The sequence below is a fragment of the Euleptes europaea genome, chromosome 18 (genome assembly GCF_029931775.1).
Source record: "Euleptes europaea isolate rEulEur1 chromosome 18, rEulEur1.hap1, whole genome shotgun sequence".
Taxonomy (NCBI): Eukaryota; Metazoa; Chordata; class Lepidosauria; order Squamata; family Sphaerodactylidae; genus Euleptes; species Euleptes europaea.
Window position 1 is genome coordinate 5,382,607 of NC_079329.1, and position 25,090 is coordinate 5,407,696.

A 25,090-nucleotide genomic window follows, 5' to 3' on the forward strand; every position below is an offset into this window, starting at 1 on the left:
TTCAAAAATCCAGGATATTTGGGGGCAGTGTCTGAGAAGGGAGGAGTGTAGGGAGGGGAGGGGAGGGAGCTAAGTGGGGATATTATGCCATAGACTCTGTCCTCTGAAGCGACCCTTTCCTCCAGAAGAACTGAACTTTGGTCAAGGTATCACTTGTTATTTCAGGAGAACTCCAGCCCCAACCTGGAGGTTGGTAACTCTACAAGGGCCTGGTGCTGGTGTTTGTTCATCATGGAGTATTTGTTCACAGATTGTGTCTATTGGCTCATGAGGAACGAGGAAACTAGAGATTAGGCTAAAAGAAAAAAAAATTGTACCAAGAGTGTCACTTATGGTCCAAACTACAAAATAGTAATCAGCATCCCACGCAATTATCATCATCACTGTAATTGGTTCAACTGACCAAAGCTCTGGTGGCTTTGGTGGAGGTGCCAGAAATGAGTAAACAAATCTGAAAGTGCTTATGAAATGCCCCCATGTCACTGAGAGGTGGGATAAGGGTCTAGGCAGGACATTGTCAGTTGGATCTTTCATATTTGACCTTTCAGGATGGTGAAGCTCGTGGTTTTACAGCTCCTGGCACTTCTTGAGGCACGGAGAGTAAACAACATCAAGTGTCCTGAGACTGACCCTCTCCCTGTGCCACATGAGTGGCATCAGCCAGGTGACCTCTTCATTGGAGGGATTTCTTCTCAGATCATTTACACGTCTCACATGGTCCATTTCACAGATCAGCCTTCGCGGAAGTTGTTTCCAGAGTAAGAATCGCCCTCCCACTCCCTTGGTATAAGGAAATGCAGTAACAACAGCTGCTCTGAGAAGGTTTGGGGTACTCAAAAGAAGGACCTGTAGGCTGGGTCCATCCTAGCATTCCATTCCTCTTTTTCAATCCCTTTGCCAGTCTTTTCTCTTCTCTTGGCAGTAGATATGGGATTTCTTCTCTCTCTTCTGAAAAAGAGGTTCAGCTCTATTTTAATTGCTCCAAATTGATATACAGTTATATGCTTCTTACACTATAAATGTGTAGTAAAACCATGACTAACAAAATTCTACCCTTTGAGAGTGAAAAATATGCAGAAATGGGGAGAGGGGCTAATCTAGAGAAAGAAAGAAAGAAAGAAAGAAAGAAAGAAAGAAAGAAAGAAAGAAAGAAAGAAAGAAAGAAAGAAAGAAAGAAAGAAAGAAAGAAAGAAAGAAAGAAAGAAAGGTTGCTGTAAAAACAATTCTTACAGGGATGCAGATGAGACAACAATGTATAGACAAATATAATGAAATCATGACAATGTCTAGGGATATTTTGGCCCTTTAAGGGACTGTCTTGGCCAGCCAACCTGTTGACTGAGATGACATGAACTGGTGTTGGGAAATCCATCAGCCGAAACTTTTGAATAACAATATTTTATTTCCCATGATCTTCCAGAATGCCCTTCTGTGATTTAATTTCCAAACGAAATTAAATCCCTAATTAGTCAAGTAAAAGGTTGTGAAGACCCCAGGCTCAGATTGGCTTCCATCTGAATACTTTTAGAAGCATTTAGTCTGGCCTTCCCACTGGCCAGACTCTTTACTCATATTAATAAAACCAGGAGGGTGCCCAAAATCTGGACTAAGACTGTAGGGTTTATGAAATTCCTGAAGACTATCATCCAATAAGTCTCCTTGTGTTTTAGACTGAGAATTGTAGTTTTAAGATTTTTAGAATTATTATATTGCTCGTTGGTTAAGGCCTTAATTAAGGGACCAGGGAGATTGGTTTCTATATTATTAGATTTGTATTCAGCTGGGCACAATTTTTCCCCCAGGATTAATATTAGTAGATACCTGGTTGTCCCCATGACATGAGACTGTTGCACCAAGAGGGTGGATTATGATTTTTAAAAACTTGACTAACATGTATTCTTTATTTTAATAGCATCTTATATTTATTAAAAATTGTTCTGGGAATTTCAGAGGTTTTCAATGTTAGAACTACCCTTTGTTGTAGAACGGAGCAAGGAAGAGGGTCACTGGAGATCAAATCAATCCAGATTTGTGGTATCGGTAATAAAAAACTCAAATGATTTTTAACACTCCAGATGGACGTCCAGGAGGGTTTAGAATTATTATGATCTGTATGTTGTTTTTAATGTTGTTACTTGCCCTGACCCCGGCATTTGCCAGGGTGGGCGAGTCACTCCTCCACTGTTAATCACCTCTCTTAACCACTACACCACTAAATATGCTAGATGTTACACTAAGTAATTTGTCAGACCCAGAATGCTCCAGAATTATAGTAACAGGAAGCAGGAAGCAGGAAGCTGTAGAATTCTCTTATAATAAAGTATATAACTCTTTTAAAGAATGGTGACAAAGATTTACCAGCACGCCCTGGCATTGGCTTTCGCTGTAAATGAGATCAACAAAAATCAACAGATCCTGCCAAATGTCACCCTCGGATTTCACATCTCTGACAGCTACTATGATGCAAGGATGACTTACCAGACCACCCTGGACCTGCTCTTCAGATCACAGAGATTTGTCCCTAATTACAGGTGTGATTCCCGGAGAAATGTGATAGCTATCATCGGCGGACTCGATGTTGCTACCTCCTTCCATATGACAAATATTTTAGGTCTCTACAAGATTCCACAGGTAGGAAATGTGTATGGAGGTATGAGCGATTTGATAAAGGAACTTTTTTCTTTTTTTTCTTTTTTTTTTGGACATTCTGTGGTGAAGAAGAAATGGGGAAAACTAGAGAACACTTATGAGAGCTTCCACAGGTTCCACAGGTAGGATCTGTGTGTGGAAATATAAGTGATTTGACAAATGAGCACTTTTATTTCCTGGAGTTCTCCTGCAGATAAGACAGAGAGAGAATTCTGAATGTAAGAACACAAATTATTCTCTGATTATAGAACAAAACCAAAATTTGAGTAGATTAACAGTGGGAAAGGGAGACAGGAGTGGGAAAACATAGTGAACACTTAACTGATGTACTGGTGTGGTATGGTGGTTAAGAGCGGTCAATTGTAATCTGATGAACTGGGTTTCTTTTCCCCACTCCTCCACATGAAGCCTGCTGGGTGACCTTGGGCCAGTCACAGTTCTCTTCAAACTCTCTCAGCCCCACCTACCTCACAAGGTGTCTGTTGTGGGGAGGGGAAAAGAAGGCAGTTGTAAGACACTTTGAGACTTCTTTCAGCAAAGAAAAGTGGCATATAAAAACCAACTCTTCTTTCTGTTTACCATTTACATCAAAATGAGTCACATTCCTACAATTCATATCTAAAACATATGTACATTTTCTTTTAGCTCACATATGGCTCCTTTGCGCCTGAGGATAGAGATGTAACAGAGTTCCCTTCCTTTTACCGCATGGTCTCAAATGAAACCCCTCAGTATATGGGGATTATTCAGTTGCTTCTCCATTTTGCATGGATGTGGGTTGGGCTCTTTGTGGTAGATGACAACAGTGGAGAACACTTCTTGAAGGCCCTGGAGACATTGTTTTTCCAGAACAGAATTTGTTTGGACTTCACAGAAAAAATCCCAAACCAGTCCAGATGGGATTCTTTAAATGATTTGAATGACTTAATCTCAAAAGTATATCGACCTTTGACACAGAGCAAAGCCAATACTTTTATCATCAATGGAGGATCTATGACCATTATAGCAATGAATACTTGGTTGTTTTTAGGAGATCCTGAATATGAAGAAAAACCATTATACAGGAAAGTATGGATTACTACAGCACAAATTCATTTCATACAATCCAGCATTCTGAAGGGCTTGAGTTTCTACCTCTTTCAAGGTGCTCTATCATTCACAGTTTGCACCAATGAGCTTCTCGGGTTCAAGAATTTTCTTCAGAACATCAACCCTTATTGGACACAAGGCAACGATTTTCTCAAGGCGTTCTGGGCGCAAGCATTTGGCTGTGTGTTTCCAAATCCCAATGAGCAGATAAAGATCAATGAAAGATGTACTGGGGAGGAGAGATTGGAGAGTCTTCCTGGGCCTGTTTTTGAAATGCGCTTGTCGGGTCACAGTTATAGCATCTATAATGCTGTCTATGCGGTGGCGCATGCTTTGCATGCCATGTACTCATCTAGATCCAACCACAGAGCAACAGTAGGTGGCAAAAGAGATGCATATCCTGGCAGCTGGCCTTGGGAGGTAAGTCTGTATAATGACATTTCTTTATTGCCTTGAACATGTTCTGTCATTTCATACATACTACTGGTGCACTGCCTCTCTAATGGATCAGGAGGGTCTTTGTATAAAGCGAAGAGTCATAGCTAACAGCTGTGAAGTTTAAGGTAATTTCCACTGATTTGCTTGGTGTACAGTATATGTACAGGAAGTCTGTGATTCTGCAGTGCAAAACTATTGTGTCTGGAAATTTTGATGTGTTGGCACATGATTGGTCAGTCGACCGTATTAATAAACTTGACTTGACAGTTGCCTTTTCAGGCTAACTCTAGACTGGGGTAGTGCATCACCTGTAACAGTGAGGTAAAGCACTTTACAATCTAAATGTTTAAGGATTATGGAGTGATGCACAACTGCAGCTGTGATTCTTCTTCCAACTATGTGAACCTTCGGAGGTTGAATACGGCCCTCACGTGAAGCACCCTCTGTTCTTTTTTTTCTCTTACAACTAGCTCCATTCACTTCTCCAAGGCATTTCCTTTAATAATTCAGCCGGCAATACAATGTCTTTTAACAAGAATAAGGAAATGGGAGCTGGATTTGACATCATGAACATGGTCATGTTCCCCAACAAGTCCTTCCTCCGAGTGAAAGTTGGAAGGGTGGATGCAGAAGGAAAAGGATTCGTCATTCATGAGGATATGTTTGTGTGGCACAGGCATTTTAACCAGGTGTGGATTGAAAGACCACACCCTTCTTAAGACAAATATGAACTCCTGTGTTCCCCCCCCCCACTGAATTTCTTGTCCTTCTCATGAAGGATCGGGCTTAATAATAAAGTGAGAGTCACATACTACATTCAAGAACTAATGTGTGTTTGTTTAAAGTGTCATCAAGTCACAGCTGACTTATGACGACCCCATCGGTTTTTCAAGGCAAGAGACGTTCAGAGATGGTTTGCCATTGCCTGCCTCCATGTCACGACTCTGGTATTCCTTAGAGGTCTCCCAATACTTGCTAGTTTCCCTGGCAGAGAGGGGATTCAAACCTGGGTTGCCCAGATCCTAGTCTGACTCCTTAACCACTACACCACCTTCAAGAATAATCAAATACTTTTATCTGGTGCCCAAACTCGCCTTATCCAACCAAGAAACCGGGGGGGGGGGGGGGGACACAAGCTGATAATTGCTTGGATAATGTTCTGATTTCTTCCACTTCAAATGTTCATGACTAAAATGTATTTTAATTATCCATCAATTAGAGTTACCAACCTCCAGGTGATAGCAGAAGATCTCCTGCTATTACATCTCACTCCAGCTTATAGAGATCAGTTCACCTGGAGAAAATGGCCGCTTTGGTCATTAGATTCTATGGCATTGAAGTCCCTCCCTTCCCAAATCCCTCCCTCCTCAGGCTCCACCCCAAAAATCTCCCATTGATAGTGAAGAGAGACCTGGCAATCCTAACCATAAATGGAGCCATATCGAGATTTTTTTTAAAAAAAAATTCATGACTACAATGCATTTAAGTTTAAATGTTCACAGTTACAATATATTTTACGAACCATGTGAATTTCTCCCATCCCCAATGTCTTTCCTATGCTGGAATAGGTGGTGCCCATTTCTGTGTGCAATGACCCCTGCCGCCCTGGTTATCGGAAGAAAAAGAAGGAAGGGGAGAAATTTTGCTGCTACGATTGTTCTCCCTGCCCAGAAGGGACGTATTCAAGCCACAAAGGTAGGGAATGCAGTGAACTGGATTTCCTAAGGTAGAAGCCCCAGCAAGACCCTTTGAATTTCCAGCATCCTACTTCTAAACTCATTTCAAACTATCTTTTCCCATTTCCTTCACATTTACAATGTGCTATACAAACTAAAACCCTCATTTTGTCACAGAAAATTATAGGCTGTTTGTTGCTGGCTGCCAGATCCAGACCAATTCTTGCAAACATGTCCTCACATGACAAACTATGAGGTCTAAGATCAGCAGGCTTAGTCAGTATCCTATCCTCCACAACAGCCAGGGTTGTTGTGAACCTGGGACCTTCTGCATGCCAAGCAGAGGCTCTACCTCTGAGCCACAGCCCCTCACCAGCTTCCAGGTGGTCTCACAGAATTACAACAGATCACCAGGCTACAGAGAACCAATGGAGAAAAAGGCCTGTTTTGGAGGATGGACTGTTTGGTGTTCTACTCTGTTGAGGTCCAGTCCCAGATCCTGCCCTTCCCAGGCTCCACCACAAAATCTCCTGGACAAACCCAGCCTGGAGTTGACAACCCTAGACTAGCTCTCTGTGTGTGTGGAGGGGAGGGGGAGTTGCTTTTTCTTCCCATCGACTTTATTGAGTTCACATATTTTCAACAGTAAGAACATAAGAAAGGCCCTGCTGGATCAGACCAAGGCCCATCAAGTACAGCAGTCTGTTCACACAGTTGCCAACTAGGTGCCTCTAGGAAGCCACTAACAAGACGAGTGCAGCAGCACCATCCTGCCTGTGTTCCACCGCACCCAACATAATAGGCATGCACCTCTGATACTAGAGAGAATAGGTATGCAGCCTGACCAGTATCCATTCTAACTAACAGCCATGAATACCCCTCTCCTCCATGAATATGCCCACTCCCCTCTTAAAGCCCTCCAAGCTGGCAGCCATCACCACATCCTGGGGCAGGGAGTTCCTCAATTTAACTATGTGTTGTGTGAAAAAATACTTCCTTTTATCTGTTTTGAATCTCTCACCCTCCAGCTTTAGCAGATGACCCCGTGTCCTAGTATTATGGGAGAGGGAGAAAAACTTCTCCCTGTCCACTCTCTCCAAACCATGCATAATTTTATAGACCTCTATCATGTCTCCCCTCAGCCACCTTCTTTCCAAGCTAAACAGCCCTAAGAGTCTTAACAGCTCCCCATAGGACAGTTGCTCTAATCCCCTAATCATTTTGGTTGATCTTTTGTGCACCTTCTCAAGCTCTGTAATATCCTTTTTAGGTGTGGTGACCAGAACTGTACACAGTATTCCAAGTGTGGTCTCACCATAGATTTGTACAGGGGCAGTATGATATCAGCAGTTTTATTCTCTATTCCTCGTCTAATTATGGCCAGCAAGGAATTTGCCTTTTTTACAGCAGCCTCACACTGGATTGACATCTTCATTGAGCTATCCACTACCACCCCAAGTTTCCTTTCTTGGTCTGTTTCTGCCAGCACAGATCCCATCAGTGTATATGTGAAGTTGGGATTTTTTGTCCCAATATGCATCACTTTACACTTACTCACATTGAATCTCATTTGCCATTTTAATGCCCATTCTTCCAGTATGCAGAGATCCTTCTGGAGCTCTTCACAGTCGGATTTTGTTTTAACCACCCTAATAATTTGAAAGAGAAATATGAAGTGAAAGAGAATATGAAAAGGCTATTTAACATCTCCATACCCAGTGGGCAATTAGTAATGAGATGAAATATAATGTTCATGTTGCTGGTCACACACGTCAAACATGATCGTGAGTATCCTACACCACATTTCAATCAGCACAAAGATGGTGCCTCTCTTCCTTTTCAGACATGGATGATTGTTCAATATGTCCAGAAGACCAATATCCAAACAAGGACCAGGATGGATGCATCCCTAAAATTATCAATTTCTTGTCTTTTGAAGAACCTCTAGGAATCGGTCTAGTTTCACTTGCTCTTTCTTTGTCCCTGACAACAGCCTTAGTCCTTGGAACTTTCATTAAACAAAGAGATACCCCCATCATCAAAGCCAACAACAGGGATATCACCTACACTCTCCTCATCTTTCTTCTGTTCTGCTTCCTCTGCTCTTTGCTGTTCCTTGGAGAACCAAGAATGGCGACCTGCTTCCTCCGTCAAGCTGCTTTCGGCATCATCTTCACAATGGTGGTTTCTTGTGTGTTGGCCAAAACCATCACTGTGGTTGTAGCTTTCATGGCCACCAAACCTGGGTCCAGCATGAGGAAGTGGGTGGGGAAAAGACTGGCCAACTCCATTATTATCTCTTGCTCCCTCATTCAAGTAAACATTTGTACAGTGTGGATGGGAACCTCTCCCCCTTTCCCAGATTTTGACACACAGTCCCTGACTGCAGAGATTATAGCAGAATGTAATGAAGGCTCTGTCATTATGTTTTACCTGGTCCTGGGATACATGGGATTTCTGTCTCTCATAAGCTTGCTTGTGGCCTTCATTGCCCGGAAGTTGCCAGATAGTTTTAATGAAGCCAAATCGATCAGCTTCAGCATGCTGGTGTTCTGCAGTGTTTGGTTGTGTTTTGTTCCAACCTACCTGAGCACCAAAGGGAAATACATGGTAGCCGTGGAGATCTTCTCCATCTTGGTCTCCAGTGCTGGATTATTAGCTTGTATCTTTTCCCCCAAGTGCTATATCATTTTGCTGAGGCCTGAACTCAATAAGAAGGATCACCTCATGAGAAAAAATTAAGAATTCGTGTGTCACCCCCCTCTCTCTCTTACTTGGTATGCCATTGTTGTATCGAGAACTATGGGTCTATTCTAGGATGTGTTTTGACTTCCTTATAACTTCCACATATACAAATGTCCAAACAGAGCCAATATATGATAGAAATCATATGAATTTTTAAAAGAAAGGGGAGATAATCCTTTTATTGCCTAATGACTCTTGCATTAGATCCAGACTAAATTGGTAATTTCTGTGGATGCCTACTTCTCACTGCGTATCCTCTCACTTCATTGCTCAGGCTCCCCATATGTCTTCTCTCTTGTTCTTTGCATGTGTTTGTGAGCACAGCAATAGTGAGCCTGTTTATTTTAGCTCTCTACAACTTTCTTCAGTCCCACATATTCAACTGTCACAGCAAAGTCACAATATTATAAGAATGTTATATGTGTGAGAGCCCTCAAAAACAACTTTCTTTCCCCCTCAAGACCACTCATGTTGGTTGTGTATTTGTGTGCACACTTGTGTTCTCCATTTGTAAGTGTTCTATGTCATGTGTGTTTGGATGTTTATATTGAATTGTTTTATAGACATTTAATTCTAAATGTTTTAATTTTAAAATGTTTTAATCTGTTGATGTTTGCCATCTTGGTATTGTGGCCTCCGTAAGGATCTGGGAGATAGAGGTTCACTAGCTGATGAACAAAGTTCAAAGATGTAAAAATAGTAAAATGGTAGCTAGGTAAAGCATTAGGTCCACTCTGGAAAATTAAACATCTAACATAAAGAGGATAGTGAAGTGTAGTTTTGTTTTTAATCAATGAGTTAACTTTTATTTCTGGTTTGAATATAACATTGGAGTAGATCAGGTGCAGGTTACAAATTTGTTTTTCCCATGGAACTTTTTTTTTTTAACTTTCCTATTCCAGCAATCTGGATTCTTTGTTGCAAAATCATTTGAGAGGGGAACTCGATCAAAATTTCTCAACATATTTTTTAACATACAGAAACATACAGGAAAAAATAGTTCTTTATAGTCAGCAGCTATAATGTTAGTTAGAACTCTAACATGGCTGGTCAGGCTAACCTGATCTCATCAGAGCTCTGAAGCTAAGCAAGGTCAGTCCTGTTTAGAACTTGGAAGGGTGACTCACAAGGAAGTCCAGGGCCACTACTATGTGGAAGCAGGCAAGGGAGAACTACCCACTGAAAACTGTATAGGGTCACCATAAGTCTGCTGCAATTTGAAAGCACTATCCGCTAGGACAGTGATGGCAAACCTTTTAGAGACCGAGTGCCCAAACTGCAACCCAAAACCCACTTATTTATTGCAAAGTGCCAACATGGCAATTTACCCTGAATACTGAGGTTTTAATTTAGAAAAAAACAACTTATATATTAACATTTTTTGTCTTAAAAGAAAAACACAATAAGAGCTTTCAATGATACAAACAAATTTTTATTGAATGGTACGCTGTGAGCTATGCTCCTCTCCAACCTAGCTCCTCTCCAACCCCACCACAGGAATCACCTTCGCCACAGACTCAACAGGCTGCAGTCTGCGCCACACCCTCACGCCGCATGTATGCTGCCTGGCATGTGAGCTGCCCTGCCACATGTGACAGGGGAGGGAGGAAGCGTTCCCATTGGGCTGCTGGGCAGAGGGGCAGGTGATGTGAGAAATGCCCTCAGGCGCGCATGGAGAGGTGGAGGGGAGCAGCTCAGCCCCGCATCCCTCTAGCTTTCTAGTAACAAACTCAGGCAAACTCTGTGCTGGGGCGATAGCGAGTGTGCCCACAGAGAGGGCTCTGAGTGCCCCCTCTGGCACGCGTGCCATAGGTTTCCCACCACTGCACTAGGATGTTAGTAGGAGTTTCAGTCTGAATCTTTTGTAGAACCCTCCCTCAGTATTAGAAATGTGGGGCAAAAGTTCTCGCTTGCAATGGCAAACTGAGAAATGTGTCCATGCATTTTAGATTAACGTAATCTATTATGCCAGGCAGGCAAAGAATTGGAGGGATAATAGCAAGAATGTTTTGTTTGTGCAACAATCGGAAAGCAGAGAATTCGGTGACATACTGAATTTAGCATTCTGAAAAATTCAGCTATTGTTTTCTTTCAAATTGAAAAAACAAGTTCGTAGCCCTCATGGGTACAAAGGTAGCACTGACAGTTTTTAGACGATGCTTGGTACAGTGCATATTTTGTTGGGTCCAATCAAAGTTGTGGTAGAGCTGATCCCAAGTAGTCACAGTAGTAACTGATGAAGAGGACAGTACATTAGTTATCCTTGAAGAACGTTAAAGAGCAACTTTTCAGACATGAGGACGCATTTTGAGGAGCTCTGCATTAAAGTAATGTAAATGGCCATTTTAAGTTTTCCCACAGGCAATGACATTGCAGAATGAACTCTCTGTGATGTCATGCACTAGTGGCTAAGGATATGGAGGCAGGAAGAGGGCCCTGTTTCCAGCTTCCACACACAAACCAATTTAAGATTGAGAACTGGTCTTCTGGAAGGGTAGTTTTTGTACTACCATGGAAAGGTTTTTTCTCACTGTGTCTCTTGCACAATAATACATACAAGTGTCTTCAGGCTTCAGACTGTTCATCTGGAGGAACACCTGATTTAATGAGTTGTCTACTGTGATGCTGATCCGATTTTGCAAAGCACTGTTATAACTAGGGCTATAACCATGTGCAATACGTCCAATCCACTCCAGACCTTTTCCTGGTGGCTGACGAACCCAGTGCACATAGTAGCTTGATAAAGAAAACCCAGAAACTGTACAGGTCAGGCGTAGAGTCTCTCCTGGTCTCTTGGTGCCACCACCAGATTCTACAAGAGTGATCTGCTGTGAGGAAATGTCTGCAAAGATATATAGAATAAGAAAAAAACAATTAGTATGACATCCTACTAAGGAATCTATTACATTGTGAGTACACGGGAGTCTTTCTTACATGCAGGGAAGTCCATTAGAAAACTGATGAAGATCATTACTTGTGCATATTTCATTGCCGGAGACATCTCCAAGGACTTCACAGGCAACGGAGTTCCAGCAGTTATTCTGATTTGTGTATCCTTTCCCTATCATATCCCTTTAAAGAAGGAGACCTCAAAGGTCATTTGCATGATGCAAAAGATGTGGCAGATATAAGGGAAGAGGTTAATAGATGGGAATGCAGTTGTGTCTTTGGGTATTTTTCCGCCATTGAGCTCTTCAAGATTTTGGCCGCATATTCCAGATTTTGGCTAAAACAGGATTTGGAAAACATGGGCAAAATGCACAGGGAAAGTGAGGTGACCTCTGACAGGCAGAAAAGGCATGCATAACCAAAAGGAATCCCCAAAGCAGTAGGCAGGGGTGGCCATGGGGAAATGTCCCTGCATAAAAGGCCATAGACTTGACACTCAATCAGAGTGACTAAGACTAAACAAAGAGATGGAAGTTCAGTCACTTGAGAATCATAAGATACACTACATAGGCAGCTCTGACAGCAATAGATTGCTAAATCTGTATCCACTATTGGCATATGAAATTCCATCAAAGGGTATGGTTGGTCCCTTAGTTACACTTGCGGGGGATGACATGGTTTTGTTTTACTCCTGTTACACTTCCAGAGCCCTGCCTATAGAGGAGTATCTTTATTAAAGGAATTATTCCCAAAAATGTGTGGTGTATGACTTCACGCACTGCTGGCTGAGGAAATGAACAGGAGGAAAGGCAGCCCTCCTTCAAGTTTCTTTCAGTTCAGCTTTCAGGAAGGGCAGTTTTTGTGCCGCCTTTGTCTCAGTGTGTGTACTCTCTCACACAGTAATATGTGCAAGTGTCTTCAGGCTTTAAGTTGTTCTGCTGCACGGAAACTTGGCTTTTGGAGCCGTCTTTTGTGATACTCAGTTGACTTTGCAGAGTGGGGTTATAGCGAGTGCTTCCATCTGCCCAGATGCCTCCAATCCACTCCAATCCCTTTCCTGCTGGTTGACGGACCCATTGCACTGTATAGCTTATTAGAGAGAATCCAGACACTGTGCAGGTCAGCTGTAGAGTCTCTCCTGGCCTTTTCACCCCACCACCGGACTCCACCAGGGTCTGAGAAAAAACACCTACAGAGCAGAAAAGAACAGGAAATCGTAAAGAGAAGGGAAATGGTATCACAACTCCCCAAATGCTGCAATCATAGAGAGGCAATGGGAGCTTTTCTTACAGGCAGGGAAGATCAAGAGGAGAATCATCAAGAGCCTCATTTCCATGCTTTTATGTTCAGCAAGAGCTCCCAGGACCTAAAGGTGAACGGGTTTCATTCAAAGACCTCGGATTGTGTGTTATGTCTGAAAAGTCCCTTTAAAGACAGTTGCATCATACAGTCATTTGCATGTCACCAAAGGAACTCCTCTTAAAAAAGAGCAAGAGAGACTTAAAAGATATGTTAGCAGGAACGTGTGTCTGCGAGCTGGTGGGTGGGGGAGCAATCTCACCTCTATTCATCAACATGTCTGCCAAGTTTAACATCTAATGGAAGCCAACAGTCTAAGACAACACGTTAACCTCTTTGGGGTTTGCCAATCAACAAAATGAAGCTATTGAAATACAAAGTACTCCAGCTGTTTTTATTTCACATTTGCTCTCCTGGAAATAGCCAGATTTCATTCAAAACAACTCTTATACATTGCACAAGTTGTGTTGCAAAAAAAATGAGCTGATTTTTGCCCTTTGGAAAAATCAATTGACTTACCAAGCTACCTCTATGTACATTAATTTATCACCCTATCTAACCAAATGAAATTATGACTCCCTTGGGATTTGAACATCTAACTTTCCCCCCTCCCCCCCAGTACTGAAATACAGGCTTACTTGACAACCAGAGATGGATGCCACTCTTCCATGCAAACAAACAATCAAACAAACAAACAAACAAAAATGTTATTGAGAACTCCTCATTCTGAGAATTTGAACTTTCATTTTTTTTAAAAATGATGCCAGCCTTTAAAGAAGCAGCCATAGGCCTTCTATGCAGGGATGTCACCCCTGCCAACTGCTATGGGGCTTCCTTTGGATTATGCATGCCTTTTCTGCCTGTCAGGTCGCCTCGCTCTCCCTGCATGTTTTGACCGCATTTGCCAGATTTTGGCTAAAACATCATCTGGGAAACACAGGCAAAACACACGGAGAAAGTGAGCCAACCTCTGATGGTCGGGAAAGGCATGCGTAATCCAAAGGAAGTCCCGAAGCATTCAGCGGAGGAGACTGCGGGGAAACGTCCCTGCGTAAAATGCCATAGACTTGAGACTCAGTCACAGTGACTAAGGCTGAGGAAAAAGACTGAAGTCCGGTCTGCAGAGAATCATAAGATCCACTGCATAGGCAGCTCTAGCTATAGATAGCTAAATCTGGATCCACTATTGGTATATGAAATTTCATCAAAGGGTATGGTTGGTCTCTTAGTAACCCCTATATGGATTTCTGCTGTAGACAATTCCACAACTAGAGTTCAGTCCTCATTCCTTTGAGCAATTGGAGGGCTCCTCAGGTGCCTTTCATCATCAGCCCATTGTTATGAATTTGGTCTTAGCTCAATAGAAGCTTGTGCCTGGGTACGTGCCTTTATTATTGGTTTCATCTATTATTCGTTTTTTATTTTTTTGAGGCCCCAGAAGATGGCTTGGTAAGCTTAACCCTCAAGGACTCTTATAAGGCTCCCTGTCTCCAGCATTTTGAACATAAGCTATCACTTGTAAATTTGAAGGTGGAAGACCATTACTCTTCTTTTGTAGATCAATGTAAAAAACATGTGGCCAAATTGATCTATGCTAGAGATAGGAGTTGCACTCATTTTGATGCTCGGACATGTTCGTCACTTGCCCTGGGCCTATTATCTAAGGGTAATCTTCATTCCTATATAGATTCTCTGGTTAGTCCAAAGTTATGTAGAATCTTTATGCTTTCAAGAATTAATTGCCCTTTTTCAATGGTTTTGATGGGCCGTATGCTAAAGATCCCTTTTTCAGACCGGCTGTGTCCCTGCCCTCTTCAGTCAGTGGACCCCTTGGCACATATCCTTATTACATTGTCCTTACATATAATAATTTAGGCTAAAATGGATTATACCCTGTTTTAACAAATGGCCCAGAACTTCTTGAGCAACTTTGGAGCAAAAGGTTCAGTTCCTCTTAGAGGACTAGTCTGACCCGCACCATACTTATTTTGTTGCTCATTTTTTGGGAGGCTGCGGAGAAGCGAGGAAGGGAGGTGTTTTTAGAGATGGGTCTTATTTAAGTTTTATGGTTTTACTGTTCAAGTCCTTGGTCTAAGAACAGAGGGAAAGAAAAGAAAGGTTCCTTAGTTACACTTGGGGCAGTGGTGTGACAGGGTTTTATTTTGTTTTACTCCTGTTACATTCCCAGGGTCCTGCCTATAGAAGGGTATCTTTATTAAAGGAATTATGCCAAAAAAATGTGTGTTGTCTGACTTCATGCACTGCTGGCTGAGGAAATAAACAGGATGAAGGCAGCCCTCCTTCCAGTTTCTGCACACTCTGCACACAAACACGTGTATGAGTGATGCTCAGCTTTTGGGAAGGGCAGTTTTTGTGCCACCTCTGAAAGGGATTGTCTCAGTGTGTCTAACAAACATCTTCCCTTCCCCTCCCCACAACAGACACCTTGTGAGGTAGGTGGGGCTGAGAGAGTTCATAGAGAAGGTAACCCTCAAGCTGCATGTGGAGGAGTGGGGAATCAAACCCGGTTCTCCAGATCAGAGTCTGCTGCTTTTAACCACTACGCCACGCTGGCTAGAGGTGATTGCTGCCAAAAGAACCCAATACATCATGGCTTTGAAGCTTTGTACCTCTCTCTTTGAGGCCCTCCAATGAAATTTACATGAGACACACTAAGCAATGATGGAGAAGAAGGTATAGGCTAGGATTGGCAGTGTTCTTCCATGCTTACGGCAGTTGGAAACATAGAAACCAAACAACAGTGGGTAAGCAGAAGTGGGGCTGCTTCCAGATGGGGGGTGCGTGTGCAAGAACGGCAGCTGCCATGGCAGCAGCAGCGAGGGGTTCAGGAACAGGCTGGAATGGCATCCATACTCCCTCCTCTCCCCCCCCCCCGTTCCATGCACTGCTACCACAGTGCTACAGTGGCGAAGAAGAAAAGTGTGACAATTCAGATCTTCTGCACAGCCACTCTGAAGATTCTCCTTTTAACCAATGAAATGCAAATCTGGTTTTTATTGCCTCCCCCACCTCTCAGTTTGGGTTAAATGGGAAAGCCATGGGATGGATCATGCTTGCAATCAGCAGGAAGTATGGATGTTCTTCCTTTAATGGGGATGGAAATTAAGGGGTGTCTTGCTTTGATTTTTTCTTCTCCCCACCATTGATCTCTTCGAGATTCTGCCATACACCATAAAAAATTCAGGGTTATAAAAAAAGATATTATTTTTTACTCTAAACTATGAGAACCATAACAGTGACATTTTCTAATATTGCAAGCTTGGTATTATTGTGGGGTGGGGACCCCTTGTGAATAATTCTGTGACCTGATACTGTGGATGTTCTCCAACATGAAAGAAAAGAATTACATTTGGTCTTGCAGATCAGTCTCTTGGTAATAAGCAAAGACGTTCTCTCACTCAGTTCTGACATTAGTGTGGTGTTTGGCTCCATCATCAGGAAACCCCTTCCACAGTCAGTTCTCCAGAAGGCTTTTTGTATGACAGTTGATATTTTTCCTTCACTGTGTCTCTTGCACAGTAATATACCGCAGTGTCCTCCACTTTCAGGCTGTTCATTTGCAAATAAAAATTGGAGCTGTCCTTGGAGGCTGTGAATCTGCCTTGGATGCTGGGTGAATAGTAATTGGTTTCAGAAGATTTCCAGTACTGTACCAGCCATTCCAGGCCTTTCCCCGGCTTCTGTCTGACCCAAGCCATCCAATAGTTAGTCACAACAAAACCACTGGTGGCACATGTCAGCCGAACAGACTCGCCAGGCCTCTTCAGCTCGGAACCTCTTTGGGTCAGAACTATTTCCGAATGGACACCTGAAAAACAAACTGTAAAATTCAGAATCAACATTAAGTCAGTCTTGCTGTTATACCATGCATTAATCACAAAGATGGGTCACATTTCATGACAATCATATTAGAGGCAAGGAACGTGTTTCTTAATATTCTTAAGTGGAGAAAAATACCTTCCCAAATTGCTAAAATGATGATCCAGCCGAGATGATATGCCATCGTGTGTGCTTTGGGGGAGGAATCTGAAAGAGGTGTATTAAATGTTTCCTCTTGAACCTCAGGAACTTGAAGGCTCAGCGGCCAAATGAAGTCCGGAAAGAACACCACGGAGATATAGAGGCACAAGTCACCTTGATTTGCATCTCACCCAACATATAAGAGAGGAGCTCTCCTTTATGAAAAAGATTCAAGTCCTACAGCCCCTTAAAGACCAACTAAGTTCTTGCAGGACATCATCTTTTGAAAGTCAATGTTTCTTTTGTCAGATTCGGAGGGAGCCTTGATTATTAATGGGTTTTACCCTGGAAATACTTGTTGGTTTTTAGGATGCTACTGAACTTGAATCTGGCTCTTCTACTGCAAACTGACATGGTTTCAGCTTCCCACCGAAAACTGTCTTCATGAAAAAGAATACCTTCCATAATTTTTCAACCACTGACACTGTTGTACTTTGACAGAACAAGGTAACAGATTATTTGCGAAGACCATTACATAGGTGGAAGAGTAAAAAACCATCGGGGAAAGAGAGTGAAGGAGAAGGTCTTATATACCAGTTGGATGTTGAATGAATGAGTGGGCTGGAGAGCTTGCGGAGTAAAAAGCATGAGAGAAAGAAAGAAATGGACAGATGTGAATGAAAAAAATAACCGTATCCACACGCAAATGGAACTGGCACAGTTGTCATTATTACTTTACTGGTCCCGACACCAAAATCCTGGAAATGAATTATTACAATGGTAAAAGATTCACCACTGTGTAGATCCGACTGTTTGTTATAAATCTTATTTTGTCCGCTGTTTACAAAAAGGGATTGTTGCTCTTGCTGTCATTTACTGCAGTACCACTACAGCTCTGTTGGCAGGAATCAGAATGAAGAGGGAAACAAGCAGGATCAGAGCCCTTAATGATACATCTGATTCTAGGGCATTTGCAGGAGGATCTCAAAATCAGGACAAAGCCTAAGCATGCTAAATCACGTCCCGATCCAATACAACAAGACATGGCTTGTGAGACAGTGAGAAAGCCAAGGATCCAGCGAACTGTTATACAGCAAAGAATATGCACTGTGTGTTTGTTTTAAAGCTTCTCGATCTGAGTAGATAATGACTGTAGACCAAAGATATCCAGGCAAGTCCTGGGGCTTATTCTCAGGAAAGATTCCTTTAAAATGCCATGATTGTCCCTCTGACTGTCACACTGAACAAAGAGGCTGAATGTTGGCTACTTGGGAGTGGTTAGTTTTTTCCTCTGGGTTCCTTGCTTCAAAGAAATGGTGCTGCAGACTGAAAGATGCATGATCTCTGGGTCTATGTACCTTAGAAATGAACAGGATGAAAGAGGGCTATGGCTCAGTGGCAGAGCATCTGCTTGGCATGCAGAAGGTCATAGGTTCAACCCCCCGGCATCTCCAGTTAAAGAGACTAGGCAAGCAGGTGATGTGACAGACCCCTGCCTGAGACCCTGGAGAGCCCCTGCCGGTCTGAGTAGACAATAGAGATTTTGATGGCCCAACGGTCTGATTCAGTATAAGGCAGCTTCATGTGTTCAATGGTACAAAGAGGAGCTTCTTTCCATCTATTGCCCATACATACATCCAAGAGTGATGCTCTGGTTTCCTGGGATGGCAGTTTTTTGTGTGAGTTTGTCTCCATGTGGCTTGCGCAGTAATACATGAAAATGTCTTCAGGCTTTATGGTCATTCATCTGCAGGAAAAAGTGGCCTTTGGAGGTGTCTCTTGTGATGCTAAGTCAACTTTGGAGACCACTATTATAGTTACACTTGGGTGGGAGGGGGGATGTCATTGTTTTGTTTTACTCTTGTTACATTTCCAGGGTCCTGCCTAAAGAAGGGTATCTTTATTAAAGGAATTATGCCAAAAAATATGTGGTGTATGACTTCATGCACTGCTGGCTGAGGAACTGAACGGGAGAAAAGGCAGCCCTGCTTTGAGTTTCTGCAAACAAACACATGCATGAGTGATGCTCAGCTTTTGGGAAGGGCAGTTTTTTGTGCCACCTCTGAAAGGGTTTGTCTCAGTGTGTCTCTCGCACAGTAATATGTGCAAGTGTCTTCAGGCTTTAAGTTGTTCAGCTGCAGGGAAACTTGGCCTTTGGAGGTGTCTCTTGTGATGCTCAGTCGACCTTGTAAAGTGGGGTTATAGTAAGTGCTCCCAGCCGTATTTATCCGTCCAACCCACTCCAGTCCCTTTCCTGCTTGTTGGCGAACCCAGCTCACTCCATAGCTTGTTAGAGAGAATCCAGACGTTGTGCAGGTCAGCTGTAGAGTCTCTCCTGGCCTTTTTACCCCACCACCGGTCTCCACAAGAGTCTGAGAAAAAACACCTACAGAGCAGGAAAGAACAGAAAATCGTAAAGAGAATGGAAATGGTACCAAGACTCCCCAAATGGTGCAATCATAGAGGAGAAAGGGGAGCTTTTCTTACAGGCAGGGAAGATCAAGAGGAGAATTGTCAAGAGCCTCATTTCCATGACTTTATGTTCGGCAAGAACTCCCAGGACCTAAAGATCAACTGGTTGCATTCAAAGACCTTGGATTGTGCATGTTATGTGTGAAACGTCCCTTTAAATACAATTGCATCATAATGTCATTTGCATGACACCAAAGGAACTCCTCTTAAAAGAGCCCAAGAGAGACTTAAAACTGAGATGTCAGTAGGAACGTGTGTCTGTGAGCTGGTGTGGGGAGCAATCTTACCTCTGTTCATCACCATGGCTGCCAAGTCTAACATCTAATGGAAGCCAACAGGCTATGACGACACATTAACCTCTTTGGGGTTTGCCAGTCAATGAAATTAAGCTTATAAATACAACGTACTCCAACTGTTTTTATTTCTCATTTGCTCTCCTCTAAATAGGCACTTAGGGGAGGGAAGGCAGCATGGTATAATCTGATCTTGTCAGATCTCAACTGCTAAGCAGGGTCAGCCCTGATTAGTATTTGAATTGGAGACCACCAAGGAATGCCAGGGTTGCTGTGAAGAGGAAGGCAAAGGCAAACCACCTGTGTTAGCCTCTTGCTTGGAAACCCCATAAGGGGTCACTGTAAGTCAGCTGTGACTTGACAGTACTTTACACAGAGACACAAATAGCCCCATATGAAAATGGTCCTTTGCCTTTTCTAGTGGTCCCTCCATTTGAGGGTCCTTACATGGAAGTATCAGCCCATTCATTTTACAGGAACACTGATCTTGTGTAGCTGTCCCTTGAGCTGCTGTGGTGGTGGCCCCAAAAGAAGAGGAAGAACAGTCGGTTTTTATACCCCACTTATCTCTACCTTTAAGGAGTCTCAAAGCGGGTAACAAACACCTTCCCTTCCTCACCCTGTGAGGTAGGTGGGGCTCCAATGAAAGTTACATATCACACACTAAACAACGATGGGGAGAAAGTATGGGCTAGGGTTGGCCGTGTTCATCCGCGCTTAAGGCAGTTGGAAACATTGAAACCAATCAACAGTGGGTAATGAGAAGTGGGGCTGCTTCCAGATGGAGGGTGCGTGTGCAAGAACGGCAGCTGCCATGGCAGCAGCAGCAAGGGTTCAGGAACAGGCTGGAATGAAATCCACACTCCCCCCCCCCCTCTTCCCCTGTTCCATGCACTGCTACCACAGTGCTAGAGTGGCAAAGAAGAAAAGTGTGTCCATTCAAATCTTCTGCACAGCCACTCTGAAGATTCTCCTTTTAACCAATTAAATGCAAATCTGGTTTTTTTGCCTCCCCGCCCCAGTTTGGGATAAATGGGAAAGTTCTGTGAATGGCATGGATCATGCTTGGAATCAACGGGAAGTATGGATGTTCTTCCTTTAATGGAGATGGAAATTAAAGTTTTTTTTGGGGGGGGGGGATCCTCCCCACCATTGATCTCTTTGAGATTCTGCCGTACACCATTACTATGAGAACCATAACAGTGACATCTTCTAATATTGAAAGCTTGGCATTATTGTGGGGTGGGGACCCCTTGTGTGTAATTCTGTGACCTGATGAACTGAACAAACCACATTTCTGGTGTTCTCCAATAGGGATGAAGGAATTGCCTTAAGCCTTGGCAAGAAGCAGAGAAGTTCTCCCCATCAGTTATGACACTACTGTGTTGTTTGGCTCCACCATCAAGACACACCTTTGAATTTCAGTTCTCCAGAAGGGTTTTTGCATGGTTGTTTTTCTATGACTTTGAGTCTCTTGTGCAGCAATATACAACCATGTCCATCACTTTCAACCTCCAAGGAATACCAGGGTCGTGACGTGGAAGTAGACAATGGCAAACCATCTCTGCACATCTCTTCCCTTGAAAACCCTTTCGGGGATCACCATAAGTCAACTTTGACTGGATGGAATGTTCCACCAACATCAACTCTCTGAACTATGAGAACAATAACAGTAAAATCTTCTAATATAAAAAGTTATATTGTGGGTTGGGGACCCTGTATGTATCCTGCTGTATTCTGATGCTATAAACTGGTCATCCATTTCTGATGTTCACCAACATGAAAGAAAAGAATTACATTAAGAGATCAGTCTCTTGGTAATAAGCAGAGAGGTTTTCCCCCTGAGTTCTGACATTAGTGTGGTGTTTGGCTCCACCACCAGGAAACACCTTAGACATTCAGTTCTCCAGAAGGGTTTTTGATATTTTTTCTCTCAATGTGCGTCTTCCGCAGTAATATACAGCAGTGTCCTCCACTTTCAGGCTGTTCATTTGCAAATGAAAATTGGAGCTATCCTTGGAGGCTGTGAATCTACCTTGGATGCTGGGTGAATAGTAATTGGTTTTAGAAGATTTCCAGTAATATACCAGCCATTCCAGGCCTTTCCCTGGCTTCTGTCTGACCCAAGTCATGTAATGATCAGTCATAACCAAGCTCCTTGTGGAACATGTCAGCCGAATGGACTCGCCGGGCCTTTTCATCTCGGAACCCCTTTGGGTCAGAAACACTTGCGAATGGACCCCTGAAAAATAAAACGTGAAATTCAAAAGCAATGTTAAGTCAGTCATACTGTTATACTATGCATTAATCATAAAGATGGGTCACATTTCATGACAATTATGTTAGAGGCAAGGAAACTGTTTCTCTAGTGTTCTTAAGTGGAGAAAAATACCTTCCCAGATTGCTAAAACGATGATCCAGCCGAGACAATATGCCATCTCGTGTGCTTTGGGAGAGAAATCTGAAAGTCTCCAAATGCTACAGACATAGAGGGGAAAGGGGAGCTTTTCTTACAGGCAGGGACGATCAAGAGAAGAATCATCAAGAGCCTCATTTCCATTACTTTATGCAAGAGCTCCGAGGAACTAAAGGCAAACTGGTTTCATTCAAAGACCTTGGATTGTGCATGCTATCTGTGAAACATCCCTTTAAAGACAACTGCATCATAAAGTCATTTGCATGACACCAAAGGAACTCCTCTTAAAAGAGAGCATGGAGACTTAAAACTGAGATGCTAGAAGGGACATGTGTCTGTGAGCTGTTGGGGGGAGCAATTTCACGGGTTTTTATCTCCAGATCTGCTAAGTTTTACATCTAATGGAAGCCAACAGGCTAAGACAACATGTTAACCTCTTTGGGGTTTGCCCGTCAATGAAATGAAGCTCTATTAATACAAAGTACTCCGTCTGTTTTTATTTCACATTTGCTCTCAAATAAATAGGCACATATGGAGGGGATGGCCCAGGCTAGCCTGATCTCGTCAGATCTCAGAAGCTAAGCAGGGTCAGCCCTGGTTAGTATTTGGATGGTTAGTCTGTTAGTCTCTTTCCATGAAAACCCCAAAAGGGGTCACCATAGGTCGGCTGCGACTTGACGGCACCTTACACACACACACATGGAGGGAAGGCAGAATGGTATCACCCGATCTCAGCAGATCTAAGTATTGTTTTAATGTCTGGCCACTGTCAGAAACATGTATCCTCTGTCCTGTCTTCCATAATCCCAGTATCAGGTGACTTGGGAGAAACCATGGACAGAGAGAACTGCCACCTTTTTACTGGGCAGCCTGATTTACATTGGGTGAAGCTTTCTTTGGCACTTTCCATTGCCCGAAAAAAAAGTTTTACTTGCTAAATGCCTGCAAAGATTGATGCATACTTTTAATGTACAGTCTTCCTCCCACACACACACTTATGCATGCAGTGTGTGAATGTCCTACTGCTTGGTAAACATAGATATCAAATAGGTACATTCAAAAAGTACATGAAAGCATATTCTGGTAAGCACCTATGTTCCTTCTGTTTCTCTTCATTCATGTGTCTGAGCCTGATGCACACTTGGGTGAGGGGAGCTGAATTCTCCCCTCTTGGAATTCCAATTGTCTCTTGTTAGAAGTCCATTCATTGATTCCGTTTTTTGTCACCGTTCCATACTCAGATTGAACTCCAAGCTTCTTCTCTTCTTTGGCTGGGAAAAAATATCATGTGGTGACTTCATTCAATTATTATGAATAAGCAAGTCAGGACTGAAGTTTGTGTGTTAACTGGAACAACTAAAGACATTATTTTTGTTGAAAAGGGGAGAAAGATATGAAATGTATAGACATTTGGTGTTGCAGATCAGTCTCTTGGAAATAAGCATAGAAGTTCTCCCCCTCAGTTCTGACATTAGTGTGGTGTTTGGCTCCACCACCAGGAAATGCCTTTCACATTCAGTTCTCCAGAAGGGTTTTTGTAGGACCGTTGATATTTTTTCTCTCACGGTGTGTCTGTCTTGCACAGTAATATGCAGCGGAGTCCTCCACTTTCAGGCTGTTCATTTGCATATAAAAATTGGAGCTGTCCTTGGAGGCTGTGAATCTTCCTTGGATGCTAGGTGAATAGTAATTGGTTTCAGAAGATTTCCTGTACCATAACAGCCATTCCAGGCCTTTCCCTGGCTTCTGTTTGACCCAAGCCATCCAATAGTTAGTGACAACAAAACCACTGATGGCACATGTCAGCCGAACAGACTCACCAGGCCTCTTCAGCTCAGAACCCCTTTGGGTCAGAACTACTTCCGAATGGACCCCTGAAAAGCAAACATAAAATTCAGAAGCAACGTTAAGTCAGTCATGCTGTTATTCCATGCATTAATCATAAAGATGGGTCACATGTCATGACAATCATATTAGAGGCAAGGAAAGTGTTTCTTTGTGTTCTTGAGTGGAGAAATATACCTTCACAAATGGCTAAAATGATGATCCAGCCAAGACAATATGCCATTGCTTGTGCTTTGGGGGAGAAATCTGAAAGAGGTGGGTTAAATGTTTTCTCTTGAACCCAGGAACTTGAAGGCTCAGCTGCCAAATGAAGTCCGAAAAGAACACCACGCAGATATAGAGGCAAAATTCCCCTTGATTTGCATCTCACCCAACGTATAAGAGAGGAGCTCTACTTTATGAAAAAGATTCAAGTCCTACAGCACCTTAAAGAGCAACAAAGTTCTTGCAGGGCATCATCTTTTGAACGTCAATGTTCCCTTCATCAGATATGGAGGGAGCCTTGACTGTCAATGGGTTTTACCCTGGAAATACTTGTTATTTTTTAAAATGCAACTGGACTTGAATCTGTCTCTTCTATTGCAGACCAACATGGTGTTGGCTTCCCACCTGAAATTATCTTCATAAAAAAGAATTTCTTCTGCAATTTTTCAACCACTGACAGTGTTGTACTTTGACAGAAGAAGGTAACAGATTATTTGCAAAGACAATTACATAGGTAGAAGTGTAAAAAAAAAAACATTGGGGAAAGAGAGTGAAGGAGAAGGTTTTGTATACCAGTTGGATGCTGGATGAATGAGTTGGCTGGAGGGCTTGTGGAGTAAAGAACATGTGAGAAAGAAAGAAAGAAAGAAAGAAAGAAAGAAAGAAAGAAAGAAAGAAAGAAAGAAAGAAAGAAAGAAAGAAAGAAAGAAAGAAAGAAAGAAAGAAAGAAAGAAAGAGAGAGAGAGAGAGAGAGGGGGGGAGAGAGAGGGAGAGGGAGAGAGACAGATGTGAATGGGTAAATGACTGTATCCACACATCAATGGAAATTCCACAATTGTCATTATTCCCTTACTGGTCCAGACACCAAAATCCTGGAGATGAAGGATTGCAGTAGCAAGATATTCACCTAGGTAGATCCGACTGTTTGTTATACATCTAATTTTGTCTGCTGTTTGCAAAAAAGGGATTGTTGCTCTTGCTGTCATTTACTGCAATGCAACCACAGCTCTGTTGCAGGAATCAGAATGTTTGAAGAGCGAAAAAAGCAGGATTCGAGCCCCTAGTGATACGTCTGGTTCCAGGGAATTCGCAGG

At 42.7% G+C, this 25,090-nt stretch overlaps 1 protein-coding gene and 1 gene segment (V, D, J or C); one reads left to right on the forward strand and one right to left on the reverse strand.

Moving 5' to 3' along the window:
* Positions 1-3,357: 3,357 nt before the first annotated feature.
* Positions 3,358-8,594, forward strand: LOC130489950 (vomeronasal type-2 receptor 26-like). The gene is made up of 4 exons (XM_056863735.1): positions 3,358-4,158; positions 4,647-4,865; positions 5,745-5,871; positions 7,696-8,594. The coding sequence occupies exons 1-4, from the start codon at positions 3,358-3,360 to the stop codon at positions 8,592-8,594; spliced, it is 2,046 nt and encodes a 681-aa protein (XP_056719713.1).
* Positions 8,595-16,240: 7,646 nt separating this feature from the next.
* On the reverse strand, positions 16,241-16,809 carry LOC130489951 (immunoglobulin heavy variable 3-7-like). The segment is given in 2 exon segments: positions 16,241-16,614; positions 16,764-16,809. Coding segments are annotated over 2 exon segments (420 nt in total).
* Between the last annotated feature and the right edge of the window lie 8,281 nt (positions 16,810-25,090).